Below are 19,501 nucleotides of genomic sequence, written 5' to 3'. Positions count from 1 at the left end.
ATCACTGATCTAAACCCTTCTCAAGTGCATTTCTATACATACATGGTCATGGCTCAGAATTCAAGGGGGCAGCAGAAACAAGGATAGAGCACTGGGAAACCCTGGGAGACCCCAGAACTCGGGGCATAACAGTACACGTCTGTCCTGGGGTGACCCAAGGAGGTTTCCACCAGCAGTGGAACCACAGAGATGCAAGGCCTGAGGTCAAGAAGCAGTGCCCAGGGATCAAGGCTTTTAAAGCCCAGTAAACAGGCTTCCCAGTGTTTGTCCTCTGGGGAAAAACTGTCCCAGGAGGAATTTCTGCTTTGTTTGGTTCCGGCCCAAACGCAGATTTCCTCCTCACCCAGCACTTCTCCTGACTGGCTGCCCTCCCTCCACTGGAATTTGTGAAAACTGCGCCTGCCCACAGTTATCACTACCAGGAAAGGCTCGGGAGGCCAGCTCGCCTGGAAATTAGCCCCAGGATGATCGTGCTGTATCTCTCGCCCCTTAGAACTAGAGCACTTCTGGAAGGGATGATTTGAGCTTCTCAGGAAGGATTAGATGATACAGGCCTGGGCGTTATTTTAAGACCTTCCTCTGCAGGCTAAGGCAGCCTCCCAGTCTCCTCCGGGTCCTGCACTCTCAGCCTGGGGTCAGTCACCAGCAGGTAGGCCCCGGGCCTGCCAGGCCCCGGATGGCCAGAGCCACATTTACCTCCATTCCTTTCCTGATTACTTTCCCCTCCTCAGGATGCTGTGGGAGAACACTTTGCTCTGCACCTTCTTAGGCCATTTGTTAGAAAAGATGTAGAAATTTGACACACAGTTCTATAGGAACCAAATGCAATTTGCAAGGGAAGCAGCGTGGTAGGAAAGGTCACAGACCAGGATTCAAACCCCGGCTCCACCTATGAAAAGCCACAGGCACGTTTCATAACCTCTAAACCTTGTCTGTAATATAGCACAGTGCCTAACACACAGTAGGTCTACAACATGTATTTGCTGAATAAATATATGAATAATACTTGCATGCGGGCCTTACACTCTAAGAGACAAAGTCATTCTTAATAGAATTTAATAGAGGCTAAAAGTCATAAGACAGACTGCTGAGGAGAATCAGCAGAGTTTAATTATACCAGCACATTTAAAATGCAGAGGGACTAAGGGTATTAACATAGTTACAGAAAAAGAGTACTGGTGAGAGAAGGCACACAACAATGGGGAAAAAAGTCTTCTGTTCAAACAAAAGATAGCATGGGCAAAGCAAACAGAGCTGACAGATTGAGAGAAGAGGTCTGCAGTGTCTGAGACCCGCAAGGGATTAGTATCCAGGATGTATAAGGAAACCTTCCATGTCATCAAGAAAAATATGAGTCCCCGTGAAAAAACAGCCAAAGAATTATTATGAATAAGCAATTTACCAAAGAAGAATCCCAAAGGCCATCAAGCATATGAAAAGATGCTCCAGCTCATTTTGAAATCAGAGAAAACCAAGTTAAAACAAGAGCTTACCCAGGGACTTCCCTGGTGGTCCAGTGGTTAAGAATCTGACTTCCCATGCAGGGAACGCGGGTTCCATCCCTGGTTGGGGAACTAAGATCCCACATGCCGCTGGGCAACTAAGCCCACGCACTCTAGAGCCCGCGTGCCCCAACTAGAGAGAGAGGCCCACGCACCGCGTTGAAAGATCCTGCGTGCTGCAACTAAGACTCAAGGCAGTCAAGTAAATTAATTAATTAATTTTAAAAAAAAAAGAGCTCACCCATTTATCTACGTGTTTGGCAAAAATTAGGAAGTTGGTTAATGCCAAGTATTTATAGAGTTGCTCTTGCTCTGCTGGTGGAAACATAAATGGGGGCAGCCATTCTGGACCCATATCTGGCACCCTCGAAGCAGCATAAATACACACATAGGTCCATAAAGGACATGTAGAAGGCCGTTCCTTACAGCAGTATGTGTGAAGGCAGTGTTGAAGGCAGTGTGGGAGTCTACCATTAATGGAGAGAGAAAATTGGGATGAACACCACAGACACTAGATTACACACGGCAATGTGGATGGACCTTATAATCAAGGGTGAGCATCTGGAGCCCAGCTCTTAGTTTCTAAATACCATTATCTACTAAAAAGAACTAGTGCTCATTGGAGAAGTGGCTGATTCCAGGGCTGAGTCAGAGAATTAACAAGAGGAGCCTGGAACATCTTGATTTGCCTAAAAGAAAGGAAATGCTCAAAGAATGAAGGGATATGCCAAAATGACACAGAAGCCAGCTCGAAGGGGATCTCATTGGCCAAAGCTGGGACAGTCTGAGCATCAAAATAAATAATGTTAGTAAAGGATTATGAATTATTGAGTAAAGTAAGAATCCATAACTCTGTACTAATATATGAAAATAGGGAAATGGGAAAACTCTTCCTCACAGGAAAATGCCAACTAATAAATGTAGAAGCAATGATAGATCACCAACCACCATAATAATAATAGTTCAGGTAAGAATCATCAATAGGCACTAAAAACCAATGGATGAAAGTTTGAGGAATAACAAGGTATTTACATAATCTCAAAGTAAATGCCCATAAGACACATTTTAATTAAAAGGGGTAAAATAGCAAACTTGATAACGGAGAAACAGCAGGCACCACCATAATGAAATGATCAAAGTTCACATGGCCAGTAAGGAACGAATTAACAGCATGTGCCTCCAGATACTACGTACTGAGAAGAACTCAGCATCGTTCACTGGTATTCTTATTCAAGGCATAACCTGAACCTCATCACAAGGAAACATCAGACAGACTCAGATTGAGGGGCCTTTACAAAACAACTGGCCCACACTCTTCAATATTGTCAGTGTCGTGTAATACAAAGAAGTGTCAGGCATTGTTCCAGATTAAGAGCCGAAAGAGACACGATGACTGAATAAAATGCGTGCTCTTCAATTTTCTTTTACTACAAGGACATTCTTGGGACAACTGACAAAAATCTTCATAAGGTCTGTAGATGAGATAATAGAAAATTTTCAATGTTGATTTCCTGATTTGATCATTATACTATGGTTATATAAAAAATCCTTGTTTTTAGGAAATACATACTGAATAATTAGGGGTAAAGGGGCATGATTTGGAATATCACACAGGCACAACCATGGAGAGAGAGAAGAAAAAGCAAATATAGTAAAATGTTAACATTTGGGGAATTTAGGGGGATCCAGAGGATATCCAGAAACTCTTTGTATAATTCTAGCAACTTTTCTATAAGTTTGCAGTTATGTCAAATTTTTAAAAATTGAAAAAAAAGTAAAAAGAAAAAGCAGATCTGGGTTAAAAAAAAAAAAGAATCAAAATGAGCTATAAAAAGGTACCATTTACATAAGTTAAAAATACATATATACATACACTGTATGATCCATTTATACGGCCTTCTCAAAAAGACAAAACAACAGTAATGATCAGTGGTTAACAGGGGTGAAGGGTGAGAGGAAAATGTGACTACAGGGGGATTTTGGGGGGTGACAGAACTATTTTGCATCTGGATTGTGGTGGTAGTTTTATATATATGTATATATACACACATATATATAAATTCATAGAACTATAAACCAAAAAAGGGCCAATTTTACTGTATGTTAATCTAAAAAATTGAATTTAAATTAAAAATTGCATATATATGAAGCAGTGGCTCCCATTTAGCAAAAGCAAAAACAAGATACACATTAAACACTTTAGAATCGCTGCCTATGGTGGGGTTGGGAAATGGAAGTGGGAATGAGGATAAAATAGAACAAGCAAATAAGGCAAGAGAGTCCTTGATGATAATAGGCTATGAAATAAAAAGTTGGATGGCTGGATGGAAAGGAAGAAAAGAAGGAAGAAAGTACACAAGGAAATAAGTAGGGGAGTGGTGGAGGCTGGAGCTGGATGTGTCCTTCCAGGGCTGTACAAGGGAGAGAGGAACCCTGACCTCTAGACCAGACCAAGGTCCCTGAAGGAGTTCTGCAACACTGTGGGGATGGGTTCATCAGCCTGACAGCCTGACACCATCCTACATTAGAGTACAACTCACTTCCCTGCTGTGACTTCTGACTTAGCAGCTGCCTGATTATACTATGGCTTCCCTTATAGTGCTGCCAGCAGCCAGAGAATTCTAAGCCACCTGACAGTTCCAATCTTGCAGTAGTGCAGAGATTTAGCATTCCAGCATGTAAATAAGTTTTATTACTGAGTCAGCTGACCCTCTGATCAGTTTTGGAGCCCTGACTGCATTTCTGGATCTGCAATGCTGGTTCCAAGTACATCCTTCTCTCTCCAAATAGAACCAGACCTTGGACTGTGGAAAGCCTGCTGCCCTATGGGCCACCTGAGCAGTCAGCCAGCCATGCACTCCTAGCAATACCCCTCTGGCATCAAGACCTCTTTAAATGCAGCCAGTTCCAATTTCTTCCTCTAAGGAGTGGAGATAATAATGTGTTCTCTTTACATGGTAAATGAGATAACACATATATATTCCTATCACAGTGCTTAGCACTAACAGATGTTCAATAAGCATTATGTCATACTAATAGATGTTCAATAAATATTATTCTGCTTTCTCCCGTGACTCCCTAGAACTTCAAAGCCTACAGATTATTACAACTCTATAATCACAAGCAGCTAAAATTTCATATTTCTATTCTAAGCCACCAGCATAAGTGATAGATTTGGAAAAAGAGTCCGGGACCTCAAAGGGTCCTGTGGGTATGATACAAGGCTTCTTACAACATATGAGGGTTGAACAGTGATTCTGTTCATCTTTTACTGTCAGGGACAAGTACTAAAATGTTAAAGAACCAGCTTAGAAAAGAATACAGGGCCTTCCTGGTAGCACAGTGGTTAAGAATCCACCTGCCAACACAGGGGACACGGGTTCGAGCCCTGGTCCGGGAAGATCCCACATGCCGCGAAGCAACTAAGCCCGTGCGCCATAACTACTGAGCCTGCGCTCTAGAACCCATGGGCCACAACTACTGAAGCCTGCACGCTTAGAGCCCGTGCTCCACAACAAGAGAAGCTACTGCAATGAGAAGCCCGCACACCACAACAAAGAGTAGCCCCTGCTCACCGCAACTAGAGAAAGCATGTGCGCAGCAACGAAGACCCAAAGCAGCCAAAAATTATTTATTTAATTAATTAATTAATTATTTTTAAAAAAGAAAAGAATACAAAAGAAAATTTTTACAATCTTAGGGTGATGAAGACCTTCCTAAGTGCAAAACAACCTGAAGTCATAAAGGAAAAGACAGACTTAAATACATAAAACTTTTGTATGATCAAAGATACCAGAGGTAAAATTAAAAGACACGTGACACGTGGAGATCATATTTGCAAATGATATATAATAAAGGAGTAATATCCATAGTATTAAAAACTCCTATAAACTTACTTAAAAACTAATAGAAAAATGGGTAAAAATATTAACAAGTAATTTACAGAAGAAATAAGAATGGCCAACTAACACATAAAATTTGCTCAACACCATCAGTAATCAGAGAGACAAACTAAAACAAGATACCACATTTGACCATCATATTGACAAATGTAAAAAGAGTGATAACATCCTGTGTGGGAAACAGGCACCTCTCATACACTGCTGATGAGGGTAAACTGGAGGGCAATTTGACAGTATGTATTAAAATGTTAAAAGTACGTGATCGTTAGATCTCAAATCAATAACCTAACCTTCCACCTTAAAAAGGGTTTTAAGAAAAAGAAAAGCAAAGTACACCCAAAGCTAAAGCAAAACAGAAGGAAGAAGATAATAAAGATTAGAGCAGAAATTAATGAAATAGAGAACAGAAAAATAATAGAGAAAAGCCATGAACCCAAAGTTGGTTCTTTGAAAAGATCAACAAAAATGCCATACTTTTGGCTAGACTGACAAGAAAAAAAAAAGAGAGAAGACGAAATTATCAAAGTTGGGAATGAAAGCAGAAATATTCCTAACAACCTTAGAGTAATAAAAAGGATTATAGGGAATACTATGAATAACTGTATGCCAACAAATTAGATGACTTAGATGAAGTAGACAAATTCCTAGGAAGACACAAACTACCAAAACTGATTTAAGAATAAAAAGAAAATCTGAATAGACCTGTAACAAATAAAGAAATTGAATCAGTAATCAAAAAGCTTCCCACAAATAAAAGCCCAGGCCCAGATGGTCTCACTAGTGAATTCTACCAGAAATTTAAAGAAGAATTAATACAACCCTCACAAACTCTCCCCAAAACTGAAGAGGAGGGAACACATCCCTACTTATTCTGTGAGGCTGTGTTACCTTGATACCAAATTCAGACAAAGACATCATGAGAAGGATGAGAAGGAAAACTACAGATTTATTTGCCAATTATACCTCAATAAAGCTGGAAAAATATCCCTATAGATCAATGTCTCTTATGAATAAGAATTCTCAACAAAAATATTAGTAAACTGAAGCAAGCAGCATATAAAAAGGATGACACACCACAACCAAGTCGGATTTATCCCAGGGATTCAAGTTTGATTTATACCTGAAAAACACCGTATCAACAGAATGACAAGTGACAAAAACCACATGACCATCTCAACAGACACAGAAAAGCATTTGACAAAACACATCAACACCTATTCATGATAAAAAACACTCAACAAACTAGGAACAGAAGGGAACTTCCTCACCTGATAAAGAGCATCTGCAAAAATCCCACTGTTAACATCGTACTTAAAGACTGAATGTGAAAGACTGAATGTTTTCCCCCTAAGATCAGAAACAAGACAAGGATGTCCTCTCTTACTGCATCTATTCAACAATGTGCTGGAAGGTCTAACCAGGTCAAATAGGCAAGAAAAAGAGTTGCTGTGAGAGTTACTGAAAATAATGCATATGTAGTACTTTTCCCACACTTGGCATGTCAGTAAGTGCTGAGTAAGCATTACCTGTTGTGGGAGTGGTTGATGTGACTATTGCTGGAGCCTAGAACTCAAGATTCACAGCAGCTCCCACTGATTGGGTTTTCAAGCTGACCAATTTACTTGTGATTTGGGGCCTAGAAACTGGAATTGCTGGAAGGGTCAGCTGGGTGTGGATTTGTCCAGTAACTGACTCAATCCTGGCTCAGGGTCCACTGACAGTCACCCAGCTCTACACGGCTGGCCCACCTGCGGCCAAGACATTAAGCTCTATTAAGCAGGAGTACAAGGCTACATCAGAATTCCCAGGCAGGAAGAGACTCCGGAGAACATCCAGGCCAACCCCCTCATCTCGTTTTATAGATGCGCAAAGTGAGGCCCAGTGAGAGAACGTGACTTTTTTCAGATCACTCAGTAGGTTGGTGCCAAAACTGAACTTCAGGGCTTAGCATCCTGGCTTCCATCACCAGCCCCTGGGCAGAGTAAAGACAGGTGATCTACAGGCCTGTGTCTTAGGTTTTCTAACAACACAGTGGTATAGGCCACTGGGCAGCCCAGCCTGAGCCCACCTATGTCCAGCCCTCATTTTTTTTTTTTTTTTAACACAGCCCTTTTCTTACCCCCTGAGACTCCACCAAATATCCAATGCTCCCTCCAGCTCCTCCCCCTGACCACTCAGCTACATATAATCTGTGATGGCCTCTCCCCAGGACACTGACGAACAATGTCCACCTGGAGAAGGGAAGGCTCTGGATGACCACAGAATCCTGGCATGCCTAAGACACGGCAACCTGTACTCCAAGTTCCCAGTGTTGTGGATTCAACAAGACGGAGGCTTCTCCTTGTGGCCTGGGGTCTGTTCAGATAAGCCAGGCGATATCTCTACCAAAGTCTGGCTCCAGGCTAAACCCTGTCCCTAAACTGTGGTTACAGTCTCAGGCGTCTTCCTCCTCCTCTTCACTGCCCCAGGGCAGTGGGGAAAAAACTTCATTTGAAAAAAATTTTACCCTGCAGTCTACTGTGTTGAATGTATGCCTTTGCTGCCCAAGGGGATGCATTGATCAAAAGACAAAGTACTGCCATTACCAAGTACCTCATCTCGTCCAATCCTCCTATCAACCCTCTGAGGTAAGAATTATCTCTCCACTTTACACAGGAAGGAATTCTTGCCCTGGGTCCCCCAGGAACAAGATGCTTGACAGCAGCTCTGGCCTAGTTCCAAATGGACCCCTGAGAGTACCCTGTTAAGTCACAGCTGATTGCTGAGGAATGCAGCAGAAGAGAGGACACGTGGAGGGGCTACAAGATGAATGGAGCAGCTGTCACAGGTTGAATGCACTCCGTCTACTGAGTCTGTAAACCTTTGGTCACTGAAATCACTAGCTCTAAAGCCATTCCTACATTTATGCAAGTAGCAGGCTCCTGTTTGTCTACAAAAGAGGTATGTGCATGGGGGGTGGCTACAGGGACAGAAACGGCAATTCATGTTTGCAGACCCTGGGCGACTGATCAACTTATTTATACCCAATATAAGTTAAAGGCCTTTCTTCATTTGGGCCCCATGTCTGGATCCCATAAACCAGGGCTGTCAGATCAGAGTTCGTCCGCACGGGGTAAATGGTCAGGTGCCCAGGCTAACCCATTAGAGTCAAACATGGGTTCTGCATGCAGTGTTTCCAGCAACCAACCTGCAAAGTTTTAGATCAACAACATTTTAAAGCCAGGCTTTTAAAGCTAGGATCTGCCCCCAATCTACAGGTTTGACTCCACAAATAAAGGAAGAAGGAAAGGCCCTTATGCTGTGTAAATCAACATTTTGGGCACAGGTGTGTGAAGTGTAGAAAGAGCCACCAGTAAGGCTCCTTTGTGGATACCCAGGAACCTCAGCAGGAACTGCCCAGAAGCAATGGCTTGTAGGGAAAGCCTCATGTCCAGAGCAGCTGCAGTGCCCTACACAGGGAACTTCACACACACTCACACACAGAGAGCTGAGAGTATAAGGGTGAGACTCCAGATAAATCTGACTCTCTCTTGGAATCCACACTCTTTAAAAGCCCATATCCCTGGCCCTGGAATTTACAATTTAGGGCCTGTGGGTTATTCCAGCCCCCCAGGAAAGCAAAGTGGCAGTGTGAACCAGTGTCCTAAAGATGACCATATCCTCTGGCCTGGAAATTCCCCTCTAGGAATTTATCCCCAGGAAATAATTCAACTGAAGCAAGGAGCTACATGCAGCAAAGATGTTCAAGATGATCTGTGATGGTGAAACATGTGATGTTGAATGCTAAGGGAATAGCCATAAGGATTTTAGATAATTTGGATAATTATAAGCAACATAACAGTTTATAAGATAATGTTGAACAAATATAGCAGAAGGCAAAATAGTTCACACTATGGTCGCAACAGTGTAAAACATGTATGCATTTGGAAAGTAATGGCAAGTTTTGTTACAGTGGTAGATGCATGTTTTGTTACAATGGTAGGGAGTAAAATGATATGTTTTTAAACATTTAATGTGGTGACATTGCATTTTCAATCGAAAACGGAAGAAGAAGAAGAAATCCTACAAAGCAAATGCCAAAATCTTCACAAATAAGAACTATTAGTACTACCAATAAAAGACAACATATATTTGGAGCTTATTCTGTGTTAGGCACTGCTGCAGGCCCTTTTGTGCCTACTTACTTCACAACATCTATGAGGTACTTTTATTATCCTCATTTTACAGGTGAGAGCAGTGAGGCACGGGGAGGATAACAACTTTCCCAGATCACACAGCCAGTCAGCATGATAGAAACACTACCCGTGCCATTTCAAAGGTCACCCACCTAAAAATCTTTCTGCCTGCTTAAACAGAGGTGACAAAATCTTCAGCAGAAGCCTCACCACAGGACCCCTGAAATGGGTAGTGGGTAATGAGCCTCACAGGGACTCTCAGAGGGCTTTCACGTTGCAGATATGACCAGGATTTCCCTCCACCCCAGCCTAGACTCCAGGAGGAAGAAGAGGAAGGGCACTAAAGACCAACAGGTTTAGCGTGACTCAAACTTCAGAGAGGGGAGAAGGGACCAAGGCAGTCGGGGTTTGCCCGAAATGATATAATGAGCTAGAACCAGAATTCAGACTCCTCGCTCCAGAGGCCCTCGAGGCTCGCCCCCCCTGCTCTGCAGACCACAAGCACCTCCTTCTGACCTCTTCCCTTCTCCTTCCTCCCTTTGGTCCCTCAGTCTAGCTATCCTAGGCCTTCCCTCGTCCAGCACGGTCCCAGCTACACCAACTTCTCTCTCTTTTATCATCTTCCCTTCATGCCGCCTCTACTTCCTGCCCTCTCCTGCCCTGCCGGCGACTGCATGCAACAGCTGGGACTTCGGTTATGGCAGTCTCCCCATGTAACAGCAGCTAGAGGAAATGACAGGCAGTAGACCCCTGCCCCTCCCGACCAGGGAGACTGTTCAAACATGCTGAGACAGGGATGCTAAAAATCAGTGCTTGGAAGAAAGGCCCTTCATTTTGACTCTGGCCCTGGCCCAGGCCACCCATCCAGCTCCCTGTACCTCCTCAGTGCCCTGGGCACACCCACGCTTCGTCCTCTCTTTGCCAGGATCTGTCCACCGCTGAGGGGCTCCCCGAGAGCGGGGGCCAGCCCTTGCTCATGTCTGTCTCCTATGCTTCATATAGTGTAGTTACCAAGAAAAGTTTGCTGAATGAGCAAATGAGTCCCCATTCACCCTCTTCGGTGGGGGGGGTGGGGGGGTAGGGGGGTGGGGGTGGGGGTGGGGTGGGCGGTGCCCTTCTGACTTTGGAGTGAAGATTCAATTCTACCCATTCTCAGCCAGGCAGGGACCCTGTCCAGGCTGCCTGAAGCGCTCATCTGAATGACAGGAGCTACCTAACACCTCCACGCCGAGTGTCTGAGCTCCTATATTGCAAATACCAGCTTCCCTAGGTCCACCCTAACTGGGAGTCCTTTCCTGTTTTTTCAAGTTGGTGGTGTCCTGAAACACGACAGCTCTGCAGTTCAGTTTCAGGAACGTCAAAGGCAAAAGGACATTATGCAAAACAGGAAGAAACTTTTAAAGAAATGTTTAAAGGCATTTTCAGAATGCAACCTGTCACGAGGCCAGGCAGTTACTGGAGCCCCTGCCAGGGCCCCTCCCCAGGACCTGGAGACCCACGTGGTGAGGCAGGAAGGAGCCTGACCTCACACCCTACTGGTCACGCTGGTCTGACATACCCTGCCCCTTCCCGCAGTGCAGCCTCCCCCTTGACCCCCAGGCTCTGGGCCAGTGACCCTCGGCAGAGTCCCAAATCCAAAGTGCCCCTCAGAAGAGGCGAATTTAGCTCCAGTGAGGACATTCAAAGTGGCATAACTTCAAAAGAGGCGCCTTGCGAAGAGCCTGAGTGCCAGCTCTGCTGGTCTCTGAGGCTTCTCCTGAAAGGAATTCCCAGAAACCTACAGGTTCTCACCTCCTGGCCCTTCTCCAGATCTCAGGACCCTCTGGAGGTAGGAGAACTGTGCTGTATGTTTCAGAACCTGGTTTGCTAGCTTGTTCCCACACCTCCTGTGGACACGGTCACATCTCGGTCACGTCACCAGCACTGGGTTAGCACCGGTGCTCACCCAGCACCATGGCCCCAGGGCCACGGTGCACGTAAGCCCGGCCCAGGGAATTGGCTGCTAAGGAGACAAACGGAGCAATTCCTGAGGAAGCTGACTCCTAGGGCATCACCCCCGCTGCACAATCTGTCCTGCAGCCTGGCCCTCTGTCCCTGCCCCAAGCGCTTCCTGCACCTAGTTTTTAATCAGAATTCTAGACACATCTTTTTTTCAGCAATAAATGATGTTCATCTGCCACCACTAAGCAAACCTGAAATTTTCAATGAGTCTATCCTTTAGTAAGACTGGTTTAAAAACCAAGCCCTTTTCAAAAAGCATGCATCCCCTTTTCTTCCTTTTTAAAATACTCTACTATGGAAACAATCCAAAAAGTACCTAAAGCTTTAGGCATGAGCCTCACTGGACCACTAAGAAAAAAACAAAAACTATCTGTATGTGTGTTCGGCAACAGTTGAATAATAAAAGTTATACCCTTTGATGTTTTTAAAGGTGTAGGACCAAGCCTGTGACAGAATCTTAAGGGAAAAATCCTGGACACCAGGCTATCTATATCTATATCTATCTATACCAATCTATCTACCCATCTATAAAGATATCAACTAAATTCTGAAACATGTACAAGAAAAAAGACTAGCAGGAAATTTGCCAACATGCGTCCTCTAGGTGATAGGAATATAGATGTGCTTTTCAACCTCTTTTAACTTCTCAAATGGTTTTCAATGAGCCTGCGTTACTTTTTACAAAAAGGAGGAAGAGATTACCCGCTCCTCAAAAAAAACAGGCAAAAGCAAAGGCCCACAACCCTGGCCTCCGGCATCCCAGGGAGACAAATCCTCCTCCTCTCTCTCAGGGCTTTGTGAGGGGCTTGGAGAGGCGGCAGGGGGAAAGAGAAGCAGCTACACTACACACCCAGACCAGACATTAAAATCACTGCCAAAGAATTCAGCAACAGCCAATAACACAGCCCCTGGCCTTCATTTGTGCAAGGAAGGGGCGGGCTGAGCCAGGCTGAAAAGTAGAACCTGAAACACTGAGCGTGTGACTCAGCCCTTCTGCCTCCTAAGGACGAATCCCTTTAGGCCACGTTCTCCCAGAACCAGCTCCCCACCAGACCCTGTCCCCTACCCCCCAAGCCACCGCAACCTTCCAACCTGGAGGTCTCTGACCTTTAGAAAAGGATCCAAGATCTCTCCCCCAAGCCGGCGACCTGCGTAGGCCCAGGTAAACACAGAGGGCCTCACAACTGAGGCTTTTGCAATCACAGCCACAGTCTGGCTCTCAGGATCCCTCGCCAAGTTAAGGGACAGGAGGGACCCTGTGGAGATCACCGAATCCAATCTCATGCCTTGTTAACTCCCCAGGAGTCAGGGTCTGGCTTACAGTGACCTCATCACCTGGACCACATGGGCAGTACCAGAGGCAAAGGTAAAATGGCCACGGCGGAGGCCCTCAAGGGAGTTAGCTGCGAGGGAGGACTGACTATCTGTCCTAAAACAACTGGACTGCTGCTTAACCAGATAAGAATAACTGGAATTTCCAGGTGGACATGGATTCAAGCAGAATTTCAGTCTCTGCTTCTTATCAAGTACAGGCAAGGAACACTGAGCAGGGAATGAGGCATAGGAGGCACTGGGTAAACAGTCAGTGAAGAAATTACCAGGTTTGACTTGACCACAGGATGCCTGGGCCCCTTTCACACACATCCAGAGCCCAGCTGAGCCCAAAGGGTATGAGCCTCCTGGCCCTGCCCCCAAAGTCTGGAAGGTCCCCAGGGTGGAATCCACGGAAGGGCTGGGACTGCCTGGGCATTAACTGTCCCGTCTTTCCCAAACCATAAATTAGTCTATCCCCAGCCTGGAAATCCCTACACTGCTGCTATCCAAAGACCGTAATACCCAACCATATGGCTGCTGATGTATCATTACAGTCATTATAAAGCAGCAAGTTAAAGATTACCCACAAAGCTAATGCAAGGCTTCAGAAATTAGAGGAACATTTTCACACAATCAGATAAAACCGGGACTGGAGAACTTTAATACCAACTCTGGGTTTCTGAATAAGGGAAAGAAAGAACGAAGAAAGGCAGGAAAGGGGATGGCTAGGGAGGCAGAGACTAAACATACACGCACACACTCTGGCTTCCCTAAATGACATCGGCATGGTTTAATTATGCCTCCTCTGCCTAAACTGTGAGTTCCAAAAGAGAAGGCATTTTGTCATCTCCCTCTCTGTAGCTCTAGCGCCCAGCCTAGGACAGGCATATTGTTGAATCCAGGAAAGCTGTCACCTTATCAGACCTCTCAGATGGACCCACAGACACACCTAGCAGGGATCTTCCCAAACTCAATGCCACATTAGGCCGCCCTGAGCCTCTGCACTAAGTGTCTACCGGGCAATAACTTTAAGGAAAAGCATTAGACTGGGAAGCAGGATACCTGGTTTTTCCAGCCCCAGCTGGCTACTGCCTGGCTGTATGGCCTGAGGCAAGACCCTTCCCCTCTAGCACAATGTAGGATGGGGGCCAGGGAACTGCAGAGACCCATCCTGGGATGCTGTGGTTCCAAGATGCTGCAGTTTGAGTCCAATCTCACATGTGGCTCTTGCAACCTGTAACCCAAGGAACTTGCACCTGGTTCATCAGGTGGAGGCCCCGGTGCTTACTCAGAGTCTGGGACGAATTACAACAGGCAGGAGACACTTCTGCGACCATCAGGCTGAGTGGAAAAAAGTGAGCCAAATAGTCATGGAGGGTATTTCTCCACCTCAGATTGTTAGACAAGACGGCATGTCTGTGTGTAGGTCAAGAAATTATTTTCCCCAGGAAAAGCAACAGGACAAAACTGGTTTAAAAGACTAGTTACCTAACCTCCCAAAGCTTAAAGATCTGGACACAGGGGAGGCTCCCGGTGCCTCCCCAACCCGCAGGATGAGGCTCCACCGCAAGCCAGAAGGTGATGAGGCTCTAAGACTCATCCCAAAGAAGAGAGAGAGCCCTTTCCAGAGGGGAGGCCAAGACAGATGTCCTCGAAGTACACTATGTCCCAGGCAGCGTGCTTGTGTCCACATGTGTGCATATGGGGGGAGGGGGAGAAGCGGGAACAGTGTGCTGGTGGAGAAACACCTGACAGCTGAGAGCCCAGCAGACACCCAGCAAGTGCTCTGTCTTGTCAAGGGTACAAACCACGGCAGAGGCTCGGCTGACACCCCCCATGAGACCTGGGGAAAACAGCTCACGGATAAGTGCTCTCCCAGGGCCCTGGCTACCTGTGGCTGTTTGCTGGCCCAGATGCCCATGACTCTCTGGCGCCCACCTCTAGATCAGAGTCCTTTTCTGAACAAAGGAAGAGGCTCTCTTCAAAGCATAGCTGGGCAAGAGGAGCCTCGGGTTTAGGCAGTCCTATACTCACCACCGCCCGCCTCCCACCCATAGACTGTACCAACTGCCCAGGTCAGCCCAGCCTCCCCTAACCAGTCCTACCTGAGGTACTGCCCCCGCCCCGCCCCCAGTCAGCCCCTCTCTGGGCGGGCAGCGCCAGTGCTAGTCAAGTCACGTGGAGCTGCCGCCAAATCTAAGCAGAGATAAACATTCATTCCGGGAAAAGTAACTCAACGCAAGGCCGCTGCTCCTCCCAGGCTGACTACATCTCCGGCAAACACCCAGGCTGCCAGAAAAGGGAGCCCCACTGCCATGGTCAGTGAGATGCTGCACAGCCCAAGGGCCAAGACGACAGCGACAGCGCCTACAGGCCTGGACCCCCCGGGAGAACTCCCTGGGGAACTTGCAGGAATCCTCAGGAAAGACCCACCTTTCCCCTGCAGCCCTCACTCCTGAAAGCCTCACATCAGCCCAGCAGGTGTCCCGGGGCAGAGCCTACTATGGCTCCAAACTGTGCAACCTGCCCTAATGCACAGTGTAGACACTGGCAGGATTCAAACCCAAGTCTATCTGAAGTCTATCCTGAGGCTCTTAACAACCCAGGACAGATCCAACAGTGACCCGTCAGCAGCCCAGTCTGGTGCCTGGCTCCTGCAGGGAAGGGCATGCCCGTTACCCACCACCTACCAGCCCGGAGGGATCACAGCATCTGGCACAGACCCTTGGACACCAGAAAGTAGAGCCCAGTTGTGGAAAGGAACTGCAAGTAGTGAAAAGGCCACAGCTTTAAACCCCACGGATGCTTTCTCCCACCAACCTCGAAACCACCACGCAATGGCTTTGGCTGACACCTGCCCAGCTGAACAGATGGGCTTGACTCCCCCAGCCCACACACTCTCCAGGAGACTTTCAGCTTTCTCAAGCCTCTCTCCTAACCAGGAGCCTCCACTTTGAGAGCACCCAACCCTCAAACCCAAGGGCTCAATAAAACTGAAGAAAAACACTCCACCCTCACCTTCCGGGGCTACCTCCGCAGCAGCCGAAACGTCACGGTCCCATGCATGTCACACAAAGGCAGACAAGCAACAGAAAGCCCAGGGCCTCTCCCCTCGCCCTCCGACACTGTATCTCTCATGAAGTCTGTTCGTGCCGCCAGTTCAGAGTCAACGTAGAAACAGCAGTAACTCGTCACCCAATCACTGGGCAACACCAAGGTGGGCCACCACGGCCTCTCATGATTCATTGAGAAGATCCTACACCTCAAACACCAATCTAATGAACTTTGGGGTACTTTCCTTTAATTTGCTAATTAATTTCTCTTTCCTTCTACATAATATCCAGGCAACAATTAAAAACAAAAGATCAAAATCTGGCCTCTCTGTGGTCTGAGAACTCACCAGCCCTCTTCCTCCTTCTCTGCTGTTCACAGCCATCTCCAGAGTCTGAGAAAATGAAACTTCAAGTCCCAGGTCCTATTTGCCATGTACTTAACATACACAATCTCATTTAGTCCTAAAAATAACTCTGTGAGTTAAGCATGGACAACCCCGTTTTACACAAGAGAAAGAGACTCTGAGGAACTCTGTAACATGCCTGAGGTCAGACACTTAGCAGCATGGCAAAGATTCCATTTCATTTTACAGGACCAGTCTGCTTCCCAGACTAACCATCAAGTCCAAAAGAATTCAAGTTTCTGCTTAAAAAAAAAAAAAAAAGTCCCCTGTATTACCACAGTTCATGTCTGACCAACTCCAGCAGCATCCTCCCAAACTTGATATGAAAATATTGAAGTAATTATTGGAGAAATTGAGCAAGAGTGTGTAGGAGGCCTGCTCTGTCTGGGCTCTGTGAAAAAGTGACAGAGTTCCTACTGGCAGGATGCCTGCCCTCCTGCCAGGGTCCCTCACTCAGAACGACATTCTCTACACCCTGGCATTGAAACTGAGCAGCCACCTGTCTGGTAATCTTGGGAGCAACCTGTGGCTGCCTTGTGCCTGACTGCCTGTGGATTACAGGTCAAGGGGAGGTCCCGGTGGGCATGGGCTCAGCCTCCTCGTGACATAAGGAATGCAAACCCACCGACCCAAGCTCTCTGCTTGTGCTGAAACAGAGGCTGGAGTCCCGGTTCAGATCATCTGGGCAAGATACCTGAGACTCCAGGCTGCTGCTACCAGGAAGGGACAACTTGGTGCTAACTGATTATATTTTAGCCCTCCAGCCCCCAGGGTACACACATTATACTGGTACAAATACCCTCGGCCCCTGGGAGGGCCCTGCTTTTGGGAAGCTACAAGGGCAGGAAGCAGGGTAGGAGGGCCCCAGGGCACGGATCTCCGCAGAGGAGGAACTGAACACAATAGTGACAATTTACTGAGGGCTTACCCTCATTCTTGTAAACGCTTGTTTACACTGTTTGGTCTAATCTTCCAAAACACCCCCCGGAAACAGGTACCACTTATTCCCATTTAACAGATGAAAAACCAGAGGTTTAGGGACAAGTTACTTGCCCAAAAGCTTAGGAAAAGAGTTAACCCACACTCAGGAGGCAGTGGCTCTATGTGAAGACAGGAGATGTGACCTGGGAGGTCTGCTCCCTTCCCTCCTGGAGGCCTCATCATCAGCGTTCCAAACTAGAGAGAGCGGGTTGCTCTGAGCTGCCTCGTAGTCCCTACCAGAGTTAGCAGAGAGAAGGCTGCTCCGAGTTCTAAGCAGACTCAAACTCCCAAAACTTCTTGAGGCTTGGGCCAGAGCAGGGAAGTCTCCAAGGCCTTCTCCGGTGCTGGGATCGGGGGTGGGTGGGTGGCGGTGGCTACGGCTTACTTAAACCGTCCCCGACCCAGCCTCCAGCATGAATCCGAAGGGACTCACCTCCCAACCTCTCACCCCCATCCAGTCCGGAACCTGTTTGGGATTAGGGGCTCTGATCCGGAATAGGGAGACTGGCTGTCGAGGAAGAGGGCATGGGCGAACGTGCATGGTACCTTACCGAGCAGCGGGGACTCCTCAGGGCATGCGGGCAGCGACAGTGCTGTGGCGGGGGGCACTGGGGCCGAAGTCAAGTTGCTCCCGGGGCCGGGGCCGGGGCGAGAGTCCGCGTCTGGGTTGGAGGCGCCACCCAAGCGCGGCTTGGAAGAGGTGCGCAAAGGCGGCGGCGGTGCGGCCCCTCGGGGCCGGAGCTCCCCGGAGGGCTGCCCGATGGCGGCGGCGCCGTTAGAGCTGCCCTGCAGCGGTGTGGGCACCCCGACCAGCTGAGGCAGGCGGCTCAGGTCGCGGCCGACCAGGTAGTAGACGAGGGTGACTCCAAGATGCAGCGCGCAGACAGCCACGAGCAGGCGGCAGGCCCGCTGCAGGGACGCGCCCGGCATCGCGGCGCTGCCGCCCAGGAGCGGCTCCCGAAACCTCATCTTCCCGCCGCCGCTTTAAGGGGGGGGGGTGGGCTACCGCGGGCAGGGCGGCCCGCCCGCGGGCCGCCGGCCAGACACTGCCAGACCACTGCAATTGGGGGAGGGATCGGGGGAGGAGGCGAGGGAGCGGCGCCGGCGGGCAGGCGGCGGAATTCAGACTCGGGCCGGCTCAGCAGCCCAGCAAGCAAAGTGCGGCCGAGGAGCTGGCGCGGACGGGGGCGGGGCCGAGGCCGCCAGCGGGGCGGGGACAGGGCCGCCGGCTGGAGCCGCGTTTTCGGGACAGGAGCTGGGGGCGGGGCCGTGTGGGGCGGGGCCGAGCTGCGGGGCGGGGCCTGTGGAGGGTGGGCCGCCGGGGCGGAGCCGTTCGGGGCGGCAGTTGGCAGCCCGCAGCCTTGGAATCGAGCTTTCGGGCCCTCACGCCGCCCTCCTCCGCAGCCTGCCCCGTGGGGCTTCGGTCCCTACTAAGCCGCGCTTCCCCCTCCTCCTCCTCTTCCTCCGAGCTGCCCCCGAGAAGCGCCGCCACTTCCTGCGGTGCTGAAGGGCTGGGTTATGCGCCTGGGCCTGCAGCGCCGCGTCAGAGAGGAGGGAAGAGAACAGAGCAGACTAGTCGTGGTCTTGAGGGGTCGGGGGCCGCGGCGGCTTTCCTGAAGGTGGACCTCGGTAGACCTGGGGGGAGGGTCAGGAAGAGGGGCGGAGAAGGGTTGCCCAGGAAACGGCTTCGACGCCCAGCAGGAGGTAGGACAGCGGAAGAGGGAGTCTCTGGGACGTTCGGAACCCCCTCCCTTGGCCGAGCTAGGCCCCTCTACCGAGGTGGGGGCCCAGCAACTAGGCGCGGCTCACCCGGCGCCCTGCAGAAAAGAAAGTGGACGAGTCTCCGCCTCTCTGAGCTCACTGTCCTACAGCCCAGGTTAGGGGATCCCAGGGACCCGCCCAGCTCGGTTGTGGGGGATGCGTGGGTGCTTCTTCTAGCGCATCCCACACCATGCACTGCGTGGGAGGGTGTCAAAGAGCCCCAGTGACTCCCGCGCCGCCATGCAGGAGGAGATATAATAAAGCAGCAGGCTTTATTTACAGTCTGCGCGGGCCTGGACACAATGTCATGAAGTAGGAATTGTTCCCATTTTACAGATAGAATTCAAGGCTCAGGAAGGTTAAGAAGCTTGCTTAGGATCCCACAGCTGGTGAGAGGCAGAGGCAGAA

The 19,501-nt window shown here is 48.6% G+C and overlaps 1 protein-coding gene across 5 annotated transcripts in view; it reads right to left on the bottom strand.

The window, feature by feature from the left end:
• The window catches only part of B4GALT1 (beta-1,4-galactosyltransferase 1), a 49,787-nt gene extending 31,303 nt beyond the window's left edge, over nucleotides 1-18,484 (bottom strand). For 2 of the 5 annotated variants that reach the window (XR_014247594.1, XM_082402444.1), the window contains exon 1: nucleotides 17,884-18,483. Coding sequence is in view for 4 of the 5 variants with exons in the window: in XM_082402444.1 (XP_082258570.1) it covers nucleotides 17,884-18,301 (418 nt within the window). In the remaining variant the exon portion in view is untranslated. Of the gene's footprint in view, nucleotides 1-17,883 lie in introns of all 5 variants that reach the window. The other 3 variants (XM_082402443.1, XM_082402445.1, XM_082402442.1) reach the window with 3 other exon arrangements.
• Nucleotides 18,485-19,501: the final 1,017 nt, after the last annotated feature.

Source organism: Balaenoptera borealis (assembly GCF_965194805.1).
Source record: "Balaenoptera borealis genome assembly, chromosome: 8".
In the NCBI taxonomy this organism is placed as follows: domain Eukaryota; kingdom Metazoa; phylum Chordata; class Mammalia; order Artiodactyla; family Balaenopteridae; genus Balaenoptera; species Balaenoptera borealis.
This window is presented reverse-complemented; position numbering and strand designations above follow the sequence as displayed.